The 19,825-nt window shown below is 39.7% G+C and overlaps 1 protein-coding gene across 2 annotated transcripts in view; it reads left to right on the top strand.

The window, feature by feature from the left end:
* RPRD1B (regulation of nuclear pre-mRNA domain containing 1B) overlaps positions 1-19,819 on the top strand; it is a 100,217-nt gene extending 80,398 nt beyond the window's left edge. The window contains exons 8-10 of one of the 2 annotated variants that reach the window (XM_069063508.1): positions 423-495; positions 833-911; positions 2,274-19,819. In XM_069063508.1, the coding sequence (XP_068919609.1) occupies positions 423-495; positions 833-908 (149 nt within the window). In that variant the 3' untranslated portion in view covers positions 909-911; positions 2,274-19,819. Of the gene's footprint in view, positions 1-422; positions 496-832 lie in introns of both variants that reach the window. The other variant, XM_069063507.1, reaches the window with a different exon arrangement.
* Positions 19,820-19,825: the final 6 nt, after the last annotated feature.

Below are 19,825 nucleotides of genomic sequence, written 5' to 3'. Positions count from 1 at the left end.
TTGTATTTATTTTGTATAGCTTGTATATTTGCTTCTCAGTATATATGTTTCTCCCCAGCAGAATGTAAGCTCCTTGTGGGCAGGAAATGGTTTTGGTTTTTTTTTTTACTCTATCCTAGGGCCTACCATAGTTCGTGGCATATAGTAAGAAGGCACTTAATAAATGCCTAATGAATTTAATTGAGTTAAGCAATTAGAGGTGTCTAAAAAGTAGAATGGGCTACTCTGGAATATAGTGAAGATAGTGACATCCCCTTCTCTGGAGCTCTCCATGCAGAAGTTGGATGACCCCTTGTCAAGGATGTGGAGGGTTTCCTGTTCAGGTACAGGTTGGCCCTCTGAGGGTCTTTCCAACCCTAAGATTCTGTTAAAACTTAGGTTGTGTGCTTTACCCAATAATGCCCAATATGTTCTTGTTTCAGATCCTGAAACAGATGAAAAATTGGCTACCTTAAAGAAGACCAGCTGGCGAGGGGAACTGGAGCCCTTTCAACTGTGAGGAGGAATTTCAATCAGCCTTTGAAATGTACTTAAAGATAGGTCTGATAGAAACAAAATTGCTAATGTTTAAAAGTGAAGAATGCTACAGTCAAACCCTTCCTGAAGTGAGGGCTTTAGGAAGACCCTGGATAAGCAGATCCCCTGGCTCCCAGGAGGTGCACTGTAAACCTTTCCTATCTCTCTGGCATAGTCTGTGAAGCCCTTGTGATGATGATCGCTGTCGGGGAGAGGGTCCGGGCCTTTTGGGGAAAATGAACATTCCCAAGGACTGCCAGACCTCAGGGGCTCATCGACCAGTTCCACAATCTCATTTTGGTATTTCCCTTTTCAGCTTCAAAGGGCCTGTCCAGAGCAGGGCCACTCTAGTGGCTAAGAACCCAGAGACATCTGGATATTATTCCGAATGACCTGTAAGTCTGTGAATCTATTCCCAGTAGTTTGTTTCTTACCTCTCCATGCCGGAACAGAGAGAGCTTTGAGAACAGGGTTGGTGAAGTTCATTAAGCAGTTAGAAAAAAAATGTCACTACATCCCTTGTTTTGGCACAGATTCAGATAGTTCTTGTATCAGATCAAAGAACATTGGATTTTGAAGACTACTGACTAGCCAAGTGACCTTAAACCAGTCACTTTTCTTCCCTGGGCCTCAAGTTTCCTCATCTGTTAAATGAAGGGGCCTAACTAGATCTCTCAGGTCCCTTCAAGCTCTAAATCCCACAGAATATTCCAGGTACCTTCCCCATTCCCTCCTACCCTAGCCTAACACTGTAGAGAGATATAACATGCTTAGTGTATAGCAGAAGACTCCAAAGGGTGGACATGATCTGCTAGGTCATCTTGAACTGGTATCTTGCTTATGCTCCTACTCTTCGCTTTTGCAGGGTCAGGATTCTCAACAGATTGGGGAATTTAGCCTTCAGTCACTGACTTCCATTCCCAAACCTTATCAACGAATTGCAATCTTAGCCCATTTCCCCCTCCCAAAAAGTGACGAGTCATAGAATCTCATATTTAGAAGTTATCCAGCTCAAATCACTACAGTATTCCTGGCCAGGGATCATCCCTCCTTCACTGGAACACCTTCAGTGTTGGGGAAACTCCTACCAAAGTAGCTGATTCCATTGTTGGACACATGTTTAAAACACTCCCGAGGACATCTGTTCTTCTAGTGCCATCCCAGCATTCACAAACAAGGAATCTGAGGTTCAGAGAGAGTGACTTTCCCCAAGATCACACAACTAGATAGTGGTGGACAAATTAGAAATGTGTCAGTGATGTATAATTAAAAATACATTCGACTTTGAGTCCTGGATTGTGGTCTCAGGATCAAGCTCATTGCTGTGACCTTTGTGTCTGGCCATCATTCAAGCTAAAGCTTGGAGGGCTTTTTGACACTAACGCAACTGCTGTTGGGGGGAATCAGAGAATGGAATATTCGGTGAAAATCAAGAGTGGTGGCCTCATTTTAAAAGTACACATAAGCATATCCCACCTAATATCAGGGTGCAAGAGGGAACTTGCTAATGTTGATGAAGTGGCAGTTTCCCAAAGCCAAAAAGATCTTCTGTTTGGAAGGCAACAGATTGACCAACAGTTTGATTTCTGCTGCTTTTTGGTGGCACAGGGAAACTTGCAAAATGCATCCATGATCAGTTCCTCAGAAATCTGTCAAGTGGCCCTAAGCCTTCCCATCCTCAGAGATGCCTGTGAAAATCCTCCTCAAGGAAGCCCTTCTGAATTCTGAGTCTGATGAGGGTGCTCCTTCTCCTTCAGGTTTGTTGCTGTAAAAAGTCAGGCAGAAATTATGAAGAAGGAAGATAATCACTTCTTACTCTACGGATCAGGTATAATTCACTCAAGGTAAGAAAGATAAGGATGTCAGAGCTGGGATGAGAAATTTGCAAGCTCAAGGCAGGGTTCAAAAATGATGCCACTCTCCCCCCCCCACTATTCCCTGGGTGTGACTATTCTTCAGAGGCCTCAAACTTTCACAGTAATGCAGGCGATTGACCTTATTATAAAGCCAACCCCCGAGTACCCTAGAAAATGGAATTTTCTGGCATTAAACACCTGCATTTGTAAAGATCTATTAAAAAGTGCCACTCCTTGTGCCCCTCCCCATGTTGCATCCTAGATGATGTCTCTGTTGCCTGGCCCTAGTCCCATCTCTAGGACAAAGATAGTTCATAGGTCTTTAGCACTTTAAGGTTTACAAAGCTCTTGATGCACCACAGTCCTGTGAGGTAGGTAGTCTGAGGATCACAATGCCCACTTTACAGAGGAGGAAACTTGAGGCTCAGCGAGGGGAAGTGGCATAAAATACATTATGATATTGTATAATATTAAATACAATTTTATGTATTGTTTACTCTGCTTGGTTTCATTGATTTTAATATACGCTTTAGAAAGCTTTATATACCATGCGAGTATACTACTTACAGTTGATTAAGTATGGTGTTTGTGGTTATTGATATTAAAAATTAGATGTCAAGAGTATAACTGTCTTTTGGACTAGTAGCTCACACTGATATAGCCTGCTATAGTTACAAAGCACTTTACATCCATTTCCTCATTAGATCCTTAGAAAAGGATCAGTGAGGGAAGTAGTATAGAAACTATTACCCCTGCTTTACAGATGAGAAAACTGAGGCTTAGTTTTTTATTCTCCCTTTACATAATATAGATTCCTAAAAGAAGGGAGCCCAGCCAGCAGCCACTGACTTCCAGTCCCTAACCTTATTTTCTGCTCTAGGGATTGAGGCTCAAATGTGGATTAGCTTGTCCAAAGTTGAATAGGAAGTATGTGACTTAGTGGGTACCAAGTTGTTTTACTTGGAATCCAGGGCTCTTTCTGTTGCACCACACTGCTTCTAATGATGTCATTCTCTTGAGAGGAAAACCAGTCAACTTAATAGAGCATTTTTTTTTTCAAGAACGCAATTAATAGCATTTAGTACTGTAAGTAGGGGTAAGATCTGCTTATAAAGCAGCATGTTTCCAGAAGCTGGCAGGTGTCAGTCTCATGGCTCCATACACTAAATATATTAGGGTATATGATGACCTATGACATAGATGTACATTCAAGAACAGGGAAGGACTCGGGTGTTGCCAGGAATGCAGCTGTTGTTGACTTCGTAACATTACATCATTGCTGCCAGCACCTTTGTATATACTGTGCCTAAGCTCTCCAGTAGTGTACAGTATAGCCCAGTGCATGAGTTTTTGCTAGAACAACACACAAAATAGGGAAAAATAAATATAAACACATAGGGAAAGACACCCAGATTACCTGACCTCTTGGAGCCATGTGCTACTGTTAGAGTGGAATCTTATGTGGCAAACTTGCTCTTTCTTCTGTCAACTTACTCAGCTTTACAATCACAATATAAGGCCCGCATTAATAAAACACCAGCTCCAACACCTACAGTATCTCTGCTTTTCTAAGCTACCTACAGGCAGCTTTGAGAGGCTGGTGCACATGTTGGGGCTATTGGTTGCAGCTACTGCCTTCATCAGATCACTTGCCCTGCATTTCTGGTTGGCATAACAGTGATACATGACAGGTAGGTTAACTTTTCCAGCTATCAGATGGCAATAACAGTTGTTTGTGGCCTTTTTTGTAAGGAAGAAATGATAACTGAGCAATCTTTGGAAAACCATATCCAGTCATCATAACATCCTTAGATGCTTTTACACTTAAATGTCTGCTTGTCAGAATGATGGAAACTTTTCTACCTAGAACTTTTGAAGTAGATAGTTTAGGACAAAGAAGGAATAGATGTATGTGTTACTTCAGATGTTGTTACTAATGGAAGGGCAAAGTATACTCTTTGCTAAGTCCATATCATTTGAAGGAAGAACATTCAATTTGCCTTTTGATGCCAGTAACAAACTTTTTCTTTACTCCTTACAATGAATGATAGCCATGTCCTGAAAAATGTATAGGTCCAAGAGTCAGAAGACTTGGACATGAGTCTCAAAAGCTTCTTTAATCTCTGACACTTAATAGTCATGTCACCTTAGGTAAGTCACTTCATTCTTTTAGGCCTGGGCTTTGTCATCAGTAAAATGGGGGTAGTAAAACTTGCCCTGGTTTAACAGTTATGTTATACAAATTGGATGGGGAATAAGCCTGATACAATTGAAAGAGTCCTGGATTTGGAATCAGGAAGTCCTTTATTTGAGTGCTAACTCTGCTGCTTATGAGCTGTGGGACTGAGCAGGTTACTTCTTTGAGCCTCAGTATCATATGGAGAAGACTGTATTTGAAGATGGGGGACCTCAGCTTGACTTCTGGCTCTATCACTGACTAGGTGGCCTTGGGCAAATCACTTCACCACTCTGGGCCTCAGTTTCTTCCTCTGTAAAATGAGGACATAAGTATTACTTAATTTCTGATTCTTCTTCCAGATCTAAAATCCTCTGATAATGTGGATGAATACTTGCATTGCCCACCTCACAAGCTAGTGATAACGAAAGCACTTTGTAAACTGTAGAGTGCTATAGAAAAGTGAGCTGCTATTATCATTATTATTATTATTATTACATGATTAAGGGGTGGGATAAAGGAGAGTAAGTATGTGAAATGCTTTGTAGAATGTAAGGTCCTTAATGGTAAGGACTGTGCTACTTTTATCTTTGTCTAGCACAGTATCTTTTAGAAAGTGGATGCTTTATAAATGTTGTTTTTGTTTGTTTGTAAACATTACAGCACTATATAGATGTCAGCTGCTATTATTATAAATAAATGTGAAAGCACTTTGGAAACCATAAAGCGCTCTACAAATATAAAATTGTTAAAAGTTTAAAATCTGCCAAAGACTTCAGAGAGCCTCCATGTATCCCAGTGAATGTCTCTATTTAAATAATTCTATTTTTGATGTCATGTTACCTGGCAGAGAATGCAAAGATGAGTTGTGTCCTATGTACTTATATAGATGTGAATCTCAGCAATGTCAGACCCCTTTCCCATAACAGCCCCACTAAGATTACATCCAAACCAGCTGACCAAGGGTTAACCACCTGCAAAGAACAGTATAAGCAAGAGCAATGGGCCTCTGGGTTTTGGTTAGCCCACCACGTACAAAAAGCTAATTCTTCCTGATTGATGGACAAGTTATTACAGAGTTATCTGGAGCCTCATCACTGGAATGCCAACAATTTGGACGGCTTCCTTCAGCTGCTTCAATCCTCCTTCACCTCTTGTCAGCAAAGAACATGATCTAACCAAGCAGTCCTGTGGATTGATGGATTCATTATCAGCACTCCCCAGCCCCTTCTGTGATGGACAGGTTTCTTTGGCCTTTGAAGAGGTGCGTTCTTGGAAGAGCAGAATAGCGTTAAGAAACAGCATGGTTGAACAGAAAGAACACCTGGCTGGAGTCGAGAGACTTGGTTTCTAGAAAGCCCCAGTTCTACCACTCATTCTGTGACCCCAAAAGAGTCACTTTCCTAGTCCTAGGCCTCATATCCCACTTGGTAAGATAAGGAGAGTGAAGGGATTAGACCAGGGGAACCTGTGGCCTTGAGGTCACATGTGGCCCTCTAGGTCTTCAAGGGCTGCCTTTTGACTAAATCCAGACTTCACAGAACAAATCTTCTGCAGCCTTGAGGCCACAGGTTCCCCACCCCTGGGTTAGACTGTCTTTAAGATCTCTTTCAGTTCCAGCATTCAGTGACCTGTAATCCTTTTTCCTCTCTGGGCCTCACTTCATCTAAAATAGGCACTCTTTAAAGGTCCTGTAAATGTTGGTTTGTGTTTCTAGGCTGTCAGAGACTTTGGGCCTTCCTTCTGATTTTTGGTTGTCACATCCATTCTCCTGAGAATGATGGTTTGAACTTGGGGCTAGAATTTATTCCTATTCCGACTGCAGAAGTTAAAACCCAGAGATACCCAGTCAGTAGTAAGTAGTAGGAATAGGATTCACACAGGTCTTCAGACTCCAGGTCTGGTATTTGGGTCAAGAATGAGCCCAGAGTCTGAAAATTCAGTTCAACAAACAAACATTTAGTATTTTCAGGGCCTTGGACTTAGACAGTGAGGGCACAAAGATGTTATGAAAAATGGCAGTTTCCAACCTCAGAGAGTTTTAATAGGTAGAATAGATCAAACATTTAAATCAGTATAAATGAAGATAGAATGTCAGGAAAGGTAGATCTAGGCATGTTATTTTAGGAAAATTTAGGGAAGGAGAGAAGGATTGCTTTTTTTTTCTTTTTCTTTTTTGTGGAACAAAGGAGAGCTTCATGAAGGAAGTGGTACCTCAGTAGAATCTTGAAACAAGATGATACTTTAAAAGGATGGAAGTATGAATTTAATGATTCTCTCAGATTCTGGAGAATGGGGCCCCTTTTCTGACACTGAGGCTATTACCTTGACTTGGAAGCCCATTCTGACCTTTCCTCTCCCCACAATCCAAGATATTGTCTATCCTTGGGTAGGAACTGATCTCAGAATAGATGTAGACTTAAGCCCAAAGGAGTAGGTGTAGAAGGGTCAGGAAGACCTGTTGACAGAAGAGAAAAACACGAGGGATCTGTGCTCGTAGGTGAATTCTTATATCTACCTATGATGAATACTCCCCTCTATTTATAATAATAATAATGATAGTAATAATTATATAGTAAGGTTCACAGATCTTCTCTCCATATAATACCCAAGGTGAGAACTGCTGATTCTTCCTTTTCTTTTTTTTTTAATTCAATTTTTAATTTATTAATTTGTTTGTTTCCTTTTAGTTTACAGGATTCAATTCCACAATTCCTTGAATTTCACATTTTGTCCCCCTCCTTTCTCTCCCCCCATGGCATCTTATAATCAAGTATAGGATCTGTAAATACTTTCACATTATACAATGGTCAGGTTATAAGGATGGATTGTACCAGCTGGAATGAAAAATGGTGAAGAGGACATAAAATCAAATAAGAGAACGAAAAAGATCAGGTATTTTGCTTCCATCTGGATATAAATTTAGTTCTTTCTAGTTGATTCTTCCTTTTCACAACCTTCCTTTTAGAATTTTTTCACAAAGCAGCCCAAAGGTAATTTGGATAACCCAACTACCCTGAAGGGAGATAGAGAAGGAAGAGGAATCTGGGAGAGAGTGAACATATTCTTTCAGGTTCTGTGATATATCGAGGAGAAGTTTAGTTAATATTTGTAAAAAGTGACAGTCTCCTAATGAAGGAGGGGGAAGCCAACAGTATAGAGTCTCCCTATAACTCCGGGTGGGATTGAAGACTGAATTGAAGATTGAATTTTCATTTAAATAGTTTGGGGGGGGGGAGATTTGCATAGCAGCCCAAGAAGTCCTTGGAGTAGGAGAGCAGGAGAGGTGGCAAATGTAAAGTGCAGGTGGGCAGCAGAACTCTGAAGCTAAGTCACAGGAAATGGAGCAGAGACAACGAGCCCTGTCCATGAAAGTCTCACACAGATCTGACCAGTATAGCCAGTGGTGCTTGGTCCAGAGAAGCTTCAGGGGGAAGCCCTAACAGGAAGGTGCAAACCCTCTCCCCTTCTCCCTCTCCAGTGCCACCCAAGGTAGTACTAAGAGACAAGAAAGAGTAAAAAGTAGGCAGACTCAGTAACCTTGTGTTTAATAAACTCAAGAATCTAAATCACTTTAGGAAGAACTCCTTGCTAGGGAAACAAGAAAGCAAGTTGAGAGAAATTAATTTTAGATTTCTACCATGTGCCATAATAAGCTTAAAGTGGATATGATCTAAATGTGAAAGGTTATTCCATAAAAAAAAATGAAAAAAATCACATCAAGTTTATATTTCATAGTGATGGCTAGGGGGAGGCGTTCTTGACCCTACCAGAAATAGAAATGATCACAACAAAATAGATGATTTCAATTATATGAAATTGAAAAAACCACTGAACAAACAAAATACAGCTAGGATAAGGAGGGAAGCTGTCAACAGTGGGTTAAAATCTGCATCAAGTATCTTAAACCTTTTGGTGGCTCAATTTCCTCATAAGTAAAATGAGGGTGTTGGACTCAGTCACCTCCAGGGTCTCCTGTAGCTCTAAACCTGTGATACTATGAAAATACATATAAATATATAAGAATATGAGTCATTCCCCAGGATGAATATAAGTGATTAAAGGATATGAATAAACAGTTCTTAGAATTGTAAACTCTTAATAATGAGGTGAAAGATTATTCTAAATGCAAATAAAAACAACAGATTTTCCCAACCCCATCAAATTGGCAAAGATGACAAAAGATGGAAATATGTAATTTGGGAGAAACTTTGGAAACACTCCACATTAACACACTGTTGGTGGAACTATGATTTTGGTTCAACTTTTTCTGGAAAGAAATTAGAATATGCTTTTTAAAAAAGTGACAAGATATCCACACCATTTGATCCAGAGATACCACACTAAGTATTTATCCCAGTAAGGTTAAAGACAAAAAGGAAGGTGGCATCTGCACCAGAATATTGATGTTAGCACTTTTTGTGGTCACAAAGAATGGAAAATTGTAAGTGCCTACTGATGGGAGAGTGACTGAACAAACTGGTACATGATTATAATGGAATGTCACTCTGTTTCAAGAAATGACTATGAAGAACTCACAGGCTCATGTATTTGAGGCTGGGAAGAACCTTAGGTGTTATTTAGAGCTGCCCCTTCATTTTCGAGATGAGGAACTGAAGCCAAGAGAGGTTAAGTGATTTGCCCAGGGTCATATTGCTGGTAATTGTCAGAGGATTTGAACCCAGATCTTTCTAATTCCAAGTGCTGTACTCTCTTCAGTACTCTTATGTTCCCTCTAGCATGGGAAGCCTTATGGACTGCAGCGGAGAGAAAGAAGTAAAATTTGGAAAACACACAGTGATTACGACAATGAAAAGGAAAGAAAAAGAAAATAATGTTGTGTGGTTATGACTAAGAAGAGTTCAGGAAAAGCATCTTTCTCCCATCTTTGCAGAAGTGGGGGGCTATGGGTATAGAATATTGTATACACTCAGATTTGGTGATGTATAGGTTTTGCTGAAGTGCTTTCCTGTTTTTCATTGTTCTGAGGAATAACTTGCTTTTGTAGGAGGGGAAGGGGTATGTTTAGAAATAAAGGTGATATAAAATTGTTTTAAAATTATTTTAAAATAAAAATAAAAGACTCTTGGTGGGGGAGGGTAGCCTGCTTGAAGGGGTAAGTATTTCAACTCAATATGGATTTTGAAGAGAATCCTTTCTGTGTTCTTTAATTTATAAATAAATGTGTTCAACATTTTGAGCTTTTTGACCCTGAGTGCTTGTAAGGGGAGCTTATAGTTACCTTTGGGAGGAATGCCAGCTGTGCAGTGCCACCATCAGACCATGCTAACCCATATAGCCATCCTCTCTATTTTACCATTATTCCTACTTTTGCTTTAATTATTATCACCTTGAGTAGCACCTCTGATTGGACGGCCAAAAACCAACCTCCCTCTTCTCCCTGTCTCTGAGGCAATTAATCCACTAAGGCCAAGCTCCCTAGATCGGTGAGTGAATGAATACAAACTTAACTATTCCACTATGTCCAACCCCTACCCTCTGAACCACACCATCAGCTCTGCAAATCAACTTCTTGCTCTGAGCACAGTAATAAAATGACTACTACCGATGTTCCTGGAAAAGTCATATCATTTGGCTGCCCTATGGATCAACTTATCATAACTGTGACTCCCTGCATCCTCCTTTTCTTGGCCATCACTCCCATATATATTTGTCTCACTTATAGTTTTATCCCAAGACCCTATTAGCCCAGTGTCTAGAACAGAGTAAGCATTTAGTAAATGTTTTTTCATTCATTTCATCATTGACATTCCTAGTTTCCATTCATGAAGTAACAATGAGAAGTTCTTAAAGTAGAGCTAGGCCTTTTATGTCAGAAAGTGTCCCTGACATAGCTTTTTTTTTTTAAGTTCATTTTTTTATAACACTATGGTTTGCAAAGTATTTTCTACTCTCTCATCTTACCTGATCTTCAAAGCAACTTTGTGAGATCAGTAGTACAAATACTCTCTTCATTTAGCAAACGAGGACCCTGAGACTTAGGTTCATTTTGCCTAAGCCCACCATTTGGTAAGGGGGAGAGGCGGTACACCAACCTAAGTCCCCTGATTTAAATCTAATGTGTAAAAATGCCTTTTTATAAAAGGAAACAAGTCTGGAGGAGGAAGATGACTGTGTGAGCCAAGGTTCCACTCGGTCAGAAGCCCAAGTTTCTTTGGTCCTAGTGTAGATTCTTTCCTTTACCCTGCTGCATCTGTCTTAAAAGGAAGGAGAGATAAGTGTACATTGAAGTAGCTAGATGAGGTTTCTTATGGAAAATAGAACATGAAAGATTGGTAGGCCAGCCCATACTCTCTAGGATCCTCTCCAAATACTGATTTTGTCTTTGCCTCTAGTATCCAACATGAGATGACAAGTTCCCCACTCTAACTCTTAATGAATCCAAAGGTTCAGGGGGCAAGACCTTCACAAGCTGCCAAAGATCATGTGTTCTTGTTAGCTGCCCATTTAGGGAAGATGCTTTTTGTAATTCCAAGTTTCTCATCAGTCTGAGACTAACTTGACAGCTTATGTAACTAGATGGGAGAACTGTTAACTAGGACACGGTGGCCACGGCTTGCCTTAGAGCACCAAAATTTAGCAGGTGCAGAATTTCCCATTAACCTCACTTTTGATGGTATCCCACACTTATCTGAGTGGCATATCTTCCTCAGCATCTGCCTTTTGGTTCTTTGGGGTCCCTGTCTTTCCCCTTAGGTTTTTCAAGTGTCTCAGAATTTCTTCCTTCATTGGGCTGATGTCTTAGGTGTCATGGGGTCTTTCCCCACCCCATGCTTTGCGTATGTGCTTATTACTGCTTGCCTTACATGCCAAATTTTCTAGTTATGATTCTGCTGACTGGAAGCTCCCTGGTCTCAGTCTTGTTTTCCTGAACTCAGTGAAAAGTCCTACATTTTTCCATCCACCCATTCTTCCCCAAAACTTTTTGGGCCCTCTGTACATTTTCCATACACATTGTATTGGTTGTCATGTTTCTAAAAGTCAGGGAAAACATCTCAATCTCAGTTTGGATAATCGCAGTCTATTCTTTCAGTTCCTCATCATTAACGTCTCACCTAGCCTAATCTTGACATTAATATCTCATGTTCCTAACCACCAAGGCCCAGTGACAAAAACTATTTAAACTGGGATTGGAGTCTAGGCTCTTGGACCTGGTCAAGCTAGGGAGAGCAGAACAAAAAGCCCAGTTTAATCAACAGTTTTTTTTTTTTTACTTTTCTAATGACATAACAGATAAAAGCACAAGTTGTTTCCTGAAAGCAGGACTTGCAAAATTGCAAAATCTACCCAGTGTATTTTCAAAGAAAGAATACTACATTTGTATAATACAGAACCAGGACTCTGAAATTGACTCTGTCACTTAGTAGTAGTGTGACTTTGGGTAAGTCATTTTCCTTGAAAGCCTTCTGTTTTCCCATCTGCACATGATTAGGTTTGGATTAGGCAACCACTTAAAGTACCTTCTGATTTTAAATCTAGCATCCTATGAGACTTTAGAATGGGATCCACAGGATCTGTAATTCAACAATTTTGAGCTCTGTTACTTTACCCACTTTTAGTATGAGTAAAGTCATTTTGAAAAATCCAGCCTCTAGCTGCACTAAGGCAGTTGTTTTTGGGTACCCTATTTAAGGTGTGACTTTGTTGATTTCGGTAGCATGGTATAATGGTTAGAGCTGAGGGAGTCAGGAAGGCCTGAGTTGAAGTCCTACCTCTGACATAAAATGGCTGTCACTCTGGGCAAGTCACTTAACTTCAGTGCCCCAGGCAACTCTAAAAGTTGGAGAAAGGGTGACAATCTCCATTGGTAGATGATTTCCTCATTGGGAGTACTTATGCTAATAAAATCGCAAGTACAGTTAAAAATAATATAGAACTTATCTATAGAATCACAGAATTAGAGGTAGAAGAGACCTCAGGAAGCAATAAGTTGGAAGAGATGCGATGCAAATCTCTTAGGATTTTATAGGTAACTGAGGACCAGAGAATTTAAAGGTACATAGGTAATAAGTGGTAGAAGTCTTACATACTTGTCTCCCCTTATTAAAATGTAAGCTTGAGGGCAGGAGCTGTTTGCCATTTGTGTTTGTATCCTCAGCTTTTAGCACACTGCTGGTTTTTTTTATCTCTTCTTGGAACTAAAACCCAGGCTACAGCACCGGTTTAGGGAACCATAGAATTTTATACTGGAGAAGAAAAAAGGGAAGTATGATGACTATCTTCAAATATTTGAAGACCTGTCATAAGGAAAAGAGATCTGATTTTTTTTTTTTCTCCTTGTCCTGAGAGGAGAAAAATTTAGAACTGAAATGTAGAACCAGAACTGGAACATAGGAATCCAACCTCAACTTCATCATTTTGCAGAGCAGGAAAATGAGACCCCCTCCCCCAAAAGGTCACATAATTTAGTAAAAGGCTCATGGGTACTAAGTGCCAAAGCTGGGGATTTTATTTTAGCATGAGTCTTTTGACTATAATACTACTGTTCTTTGTGCCACATCAATAAGATGGCAGATTTCAGCTTGATATAAGGAGGGGAAACTTCCTTATTATTGAAACTGACCAAAAGTTGGAATGAGATGCCTCAGAAGATGGTGAATTCCCCACTTCTAGAGGTCTTCAAGCAAAGGATTCCCTGTTAGAGACTTATTGAAGCAAATTTATTCTTTAGAAGGGATCCTGAACCTCTGAGGTCCCTTCTGGCTCTGAGATCTTAAGCTTTCTGTCCACACTGACCTTAACTTTCTTTGACCTGTTGCATAATTAAATATTCACTGTTGTTTCATGAATGTAGCTTGTTTCTCTAGCTAGATTGTGCTTGATTCATCTTTGCATCCCCCCAAGTCATAGTGGAGATCAGGGCTGGACCTTCAGTAAAGATGACATGGATGCTGAATTTCACTAATCAAATTCCTGTCCTTTTAAACTCTACTAAGTTTCCCTCTATCCCTTCCATTGATGAGATCCAGACCCTTCGTTTTGAGGAAGGGCCTAGACCAGCTTCTTTACTCCCCTTCTCGTCCTCTATAGTTCATTAACACATACCTTGTTGATCTGTCTCTAGACTCCCATGCCTTTTTACTGTCTTTTCTCTAGGCCCAAAATGTTTATCCTTCCTGCTTCCTTTTAAGATACAGCTCAGGGGCAGGTAGGTGCTATAGTGGATAGAGCATCCTGGAGTCAGGATGAACTGAATTCAAATCCAGCCTCAGACACTTACTAGTTTTGTGACTGTGGGCAAGTCAACCCTGATTGCCTCCAAAAAAACCCCAACCAACCAAAGGTGCAACTCAAATTTCACATTCTACAAGAAGCCTTCCCTGCTCCTCTCTTCTACCACCCTCCTCCTGCCCCTAAGTACACTTAGCTCCTAGATTACCTTCCATATACTCTATATCTGTCTGTTGTGTACATAGTTGTTGCAGTTAATCCTTTTGAAGATAGTGGCCATATTTTTTTTTTTGCCTTTGTATCCCCAGCACAATGCCTGACACACAGTAAGTGCTTAATAAATGCTTGACTGACTGACTGATGCCCTCCCTGATGCCTATGGTAGGTAATGACATTTTCCTAGCCCTGTAATCATACTTTGCACTTTTCAAATACATTTATGTAGTATGATGTGTTAGGAACTAGTCTGATCCCTACAATTATTTCTATCATACATACAAGACACCCCAATATATGAAGTACTGAACAAAAAGCCCTGGAAGAGTAGGTGTTTTGTAAATGCTTATTGACTGACCGGTTGATTATTACCCACTTTACACCTATAAAATGCTTTAGAAACTAGAAACTGGTACAGGAGGATTAAATCAGAAATTTAGATCACAAACATTTAATTGTACCTTTTTCTTTATTTTACCATGAGACTTGTTTGAATTAATGGCTACCTGTACAAGTGATGAGTTCCTGAACTTTTGGAATGTTTCCAGTGCCCATCCAAAGCCATGAAAAGCAGAATACTTATCTCTATGAGAACAAGCCCTACAGAACAACCCCTACTCAGCCATGGGAATGTCAGATTCTTCCCCCACTTCCTGCTCCTTTCTTTGCCCCTTCAACCATTATAATCCTAAAAGATCCCAAAGTGTACTTGTGGTAACAGAGGTAACATAACACTATTCTCCTACCAGTAACTGCCCAAGAACCCCTAGGAAGCAAAGGAAACCAACATGTCAGAAGCAAGACATTTCCTGTCCAAAAAGGGAAAGCTAGAAAGTCATCTTTGGAACTGCTACTGACCACACACCCCTCTGCACAAAAGTCTGTTTATCTGATGCAGACTTGGAGATTGACATCTATGTTTCAAGCCTCCCTGAGGTTTCTATTGGCTGGAAACAATATCCTTCGGTATATCTTTTTTGGATATGTAAGTTCTGTGAATGAACTTCCTCTATTTTTCTCAGCATAGATTCTGATTTACTGCAAAAGTCATTCATTTGTAAAGATTTGCTTCCAGATCCAGTAAATAAAATGAGTAGAACTTGATCAGTTATTTTCATTTTAAGGAAGAATCCTACAAACCTAGAGAAATAGCAGGAATACAGACATGTTATCTATTTATGTAGTATTCTAGTAGACAGACTGTAAGCTCCATGTGGGTAGGGACCTTGTCTTCTTTAAAGTTTGCATCTATTGGAATGCTGAGCACAGAGTTCTGTGCATATAGCCGATGGGTTTTAAAAATAAAAAGTAGTTGTTGAATGAATGAATGGTGAGAGAGGTTTAGTGGAAAATCATAGACTTAGAGGCAAGGGATGGGTTTTAGTCCCAACTCTACTACTGATTTTGTGACCTTATGAAACACTTCCCCTGTCTGAGATTCTCTAATTTGAAGTAGTTGAACTGGATAATCTAACTCAGACAGCCTATGCTTCTATGGCACATTTCTTGAGTGATTTGATTTGTATCAAACTCAGTTGGAAAAATGAAAAGGTGTTAATGACTTTCTTAAGCCAAGAGAATGTTCAGCTGTCCTGAGAATTAGAAGAACCCAGTAGTGCTGGACCAAGATTGATTTCTAACCAATGTCCTTCCTTCTTGACCAGTAAACTAGTCAAGGCCTATCCTATGGCTGGGGTACCCACTGGATATTTTGCAATCTATCTCGAATATATGGAAAGTGGGCTAAACTTTAACAAAGTCAGGATTGAGACCCCCTCAGAGCTGGGGAAGTCCTTGTTTCGACCCACACAAAAATGAGTCATATCTGCTGCTGTGTCCAGTGGTCAATGAAGTGATAGACCATGATTCCACAGGACCAGTGATGAAACATGGTACCCTCTTCCTGACAAAGGGATGATGTAATCAAGGTGCAGAAAGAAACACATTTTGGGGCATGGCAAATATGTGGATTTATTTTCTTTTACTATACTTAATGTGCTAAAAGGATTGTATTTTTTTCTTCATTTGGGTGGGGGTGAAGAAAGGGTAGATATCAATAGTTTTACCTTTTGCCCGCAAAAAAATCCTGTCATCAAAGCATTTTTTGAATGCACAGACGGAAGTTCAGATTGAAACAAATTCGATAGCTTTTGAAAATAACATGTTGAATTTAATACATACTTTAAAAAAAGCAAGTTGTAAATAGATTTATAGTTTCACATATCCTCTTTTATGTCCTACTTTGTGTGTGAAAATGTTATACCATGGCTGCCACCAGATGTGGGCTCCCTCAATTCCCCTTATCTATTCCTGTCATTTTTTCAATGTTTGTTTTTACATTCCGTACTACTCCCCTCTAGTTTCAGAGTAGTGGGTTCTCCTTGTAAATGAACACCCCCTCATCGGTGAACTTAGTTGGTTTCCTGAAAGCCACGTAACACTGCACATGTAGGGATGGATAAGTGACTCTTGACTGGTTGAGAGACCTCTAAGCCCATGGCCCTTGGGCACATTTAGGTAGTGATTTTAAGTGGGAGAAGAGAGTAGGCATGTGGGAGAATCTAGCATTCCAACACGTCCCTTGATGCTCAGCGCTTACACTCTTCTAAGAGCAAGTGTAATAATTTACTTACTGATATCTTTGCTGAGTTACAGAGCCCCATGATTTTTGTGTGTTATGTCATCTAGTCTATGTAACTTCATCAGTTACTATTTCACTGTGTGCTTTGATAAACCTGTTTGTTCACTATTGTCTATAATTGTCTTTTTTTAATAATTTCTTTGACAGGAAGAAGCTAAGCTGGCCAAGAGTAAGTGAACTTCTTTCCTCCCCTTTGGAACAACCAGGGAAATGTTTTTTATCCTAAACTCCTCAAAAAGGAGGAGCATCTTGTTGTGGTTGTTCTGTTGTGTCTGACTCTTGTGACTCTGTGGACCATATCATGTCAATACTGTCTATGTGGTTTTCTTGGCGAGGATACTGGAGTAGTTTACCATTTCCTTCTCTAGTGGATTAAGGCAAACAGAGGTTAAGTGGTTTGCCCAGGGTCATAAAGCTTGTAAGTGTCTGAGGCCAGATTTGAACTTAGGTCTTCCTGAATCCAGCCAGACCCAGTGCTCTATCCACTGAGCCACCTGGCTGCCATTAGCTCCCATGGATTCAATTGTCCTCACTATGTAGATAATTCTCAGATCTATTTATCTAGCCCTTTTCTGCTGACCTATGGTCTCACATCTCCAACTGCCTATTAGACATCTCAAACTTGATGTCATACAGACATCTTAAACTCAAAAATGTCCAAAATGGAACTCATTATGATACTCAATAAATTCCAGTGGCTCCCTGTTACCTCCATAATCAAATATCTTCTCTTCTTGACTTTTAAAGCCCTTCATGACATAATCCTTTCCTAGCTTTGCACTTTCCTTACATCTTATGCCCCTCCATATATTCTGTGATACAGTGACACTGGCTTCATTGCTGTTCCTTGGACAAGACACTCCATATCCTGACTTCAGCATTTTCATTGACTCTTCCTCCACGACTTGAATGCTCTCCCTCCTCATCTCTGCTTCCTGGCTTTCCTGGTTTCCTTCAAGTCTCAGCTAAAATCCTAGCTTCTGTAAGAAACCTTTTTTATCACCAAGGCTTAGCATAGTACCTAGAACATTTAAACATTTGTTGACAACTCTAAATGCATCTTGATTCTGTCCCCTTTCTTCTCTGAAACCTTGCCTAATCAAGTTACTCCTCTCATTCACATTCAGCCTTTTTGTCCTGGCTCCATCCCCCAGTCTATAAGCATGTTCAGGTATATTCTGTCCCAAAAACCTTTCCCTTGGATCTGCTGCTCTGTGAACCTGTCATTCTGTTGCTTCTCTTTTCTACATTAGTTGACATTTTTCTCCATTATTCTTTAAACCTGTTTCAATCTGGTGTCTCTCTGTACCATTCTACCAAGAGAGCTCTCCAAGTTCACTCATGACCTTTAAAAAATGATCCAATTGTGTGTGTGTGTGTGTGTATCCTGCTTGACCTTTCTGCAGTTTTTGACCACTCCTCTTTGATTCTCTCTCCTTCTTTGGCTTTAATGCCACTATATTTTCATAATTCTCATCTTACTCTTTTGAACATTCCTTCTCTGTCTCTTTCAATGGCTCCTTATCCTCCCATCCCTTAAAAATGAGTGTTCCATGCTATTCTCTTCTCCCCAATTTGTGATACCATTCGTTACCACCCCTACTTAGGTGACTCTAAAGTCAATATCACCAACCTTGATTTCTCTCTAGAATTCCAGTACTATATCTAGCCCATTAGACCTGCATGGTCTATTGACAATTTCAAACCCCATATTAGAACCCAGTTTTAAAGCAGAACTTTTTTTCCCCTTCAGAACCTGTTTCTTTACTTTATTTAATGACATTTCCCTTCTTTGTTTAATGTTTATAGTACCACTAACCTCCCTAAGTTGTAGCCTTGGAATTACCTTCAATTCTTTGCTCTTTTTCACACCACATATATCTGGTTAACTGCCAAGTTCTTTGATTTCTACATCTACAGTGTCTATTGTATCTTCCCCTTTCTCTCCACTCCTATTTCTCCTATCTTAATTCAGGCTCTTATCCATTCTCCTCCACACTATTGTCAAAGTTTCACAACTAATCATTCTGAGTCTAGGCCACAGGTTCCTAACCTGTTTTGTGTCATGGACCCCTTTGGTAGTCCAGTCAAACTTGTAGGAAAATGAAAGCAGTCTGGCAGAAACTAGATATAGACCGATATCTCACACTGTATCCAAGATAAGCTCAAAATAAGTGCATGATTTGGACATAGCATCATAAGCAAATTGGTGGAACAGGGATTTCAGATTTGTGGATAGTAAAAAAGTTCACGACCAAATGAGAGAGGTTCACAAAAGATGAAATGGATAATTTTGAGTATGTAACATTTAAAAGTTTTTGTACAAACAAAATATAGCTAAAATTAGAGAAAAAACAAGACACTGGGGGAAAATATTCACAACAGATTTCTCTGTTATCATTTGAAACTGAATCAAATTGACAAGAAAAGCAACTATTTCTCAATTGAATTCCTCAACAGTCATAGGAAACTTCCACAGGAAGAAATCAAAGTTATCAATATCCATATGGGAAAAAATGCTCTAAATCACTGCTAATTAGAGAAATGCAAATTAAAACAACTCTGGGGCACCACCTTACATCCATCAGATTGGATAAGATGACCAAAAAATGATAGATTCTAGAAGGGATGTGGGAAAACAGGTATACTAATGTGTTTTTTGATAGTACTATGAACTAGTCCATTCTGGAAAGCAATTTAGAACTATTCTGCAAAAGCTATTAAACTGCACATACTCTTTGTTTCAGCAATATTGCTACTAGGTCTCTATCCCAGAGATCAAAGAAAATGGAAAAGGACCCTATAGGTACAATATAGCAGCTCTTCTTGTGGTAACAAAGGATTGGAAATGGAGGGGATGCCCATTAATTGGGGAATGGCTGAGCAAGTTGTGTTATATAAATGTGATAGAATACTATTGTGCTGTAAGATATGGTGAAGGTTTCAGAGAAACCTGCGAAGACTTTTATGAAGTGATACAAAGTGAAGTGAGAAGAACTAGGAGGACAATTAATACAAAATAGTAATATTTTAAAAATAAAGTACTTAAAGAGAAATTTTGTTCAACACAATGACCCATTACAATTCCAAAGGATTCATGATGAAGCATGCTCTTCACCTGCAGGTAGAGAACTGATGGACCCAGGGTACAATTAAAACATAGGCTCATTCTCTTTCTCTGTCTCTCTGTCTCTCTCTGTCTCTCTCTGTCTCTCTCTCTCTCTCTCT

The sequence above is a fragment of the Petaurus breviceps genome, unplaced genomic scaffold, assembly GCF_028583685.1.
Source record: "Petaurus breviceps papuanus isolate PSGF00001 unplaced genomic scaffold, PetGlider_PUasm1.0 90591, whole genome shotgun sequence".
NCBI classification, from domain to species: Eukaryota; Metazoa; Chordata; class Mammalia; order Diprotodontia; family Petauridae; genus Petaurus; species Petaurus breviceps.
The sequence above is the reverse complement of the archived record's forward strand: the minus strand, read 5'-3'. Positions and strand labels throughout refer to the sequence as shown.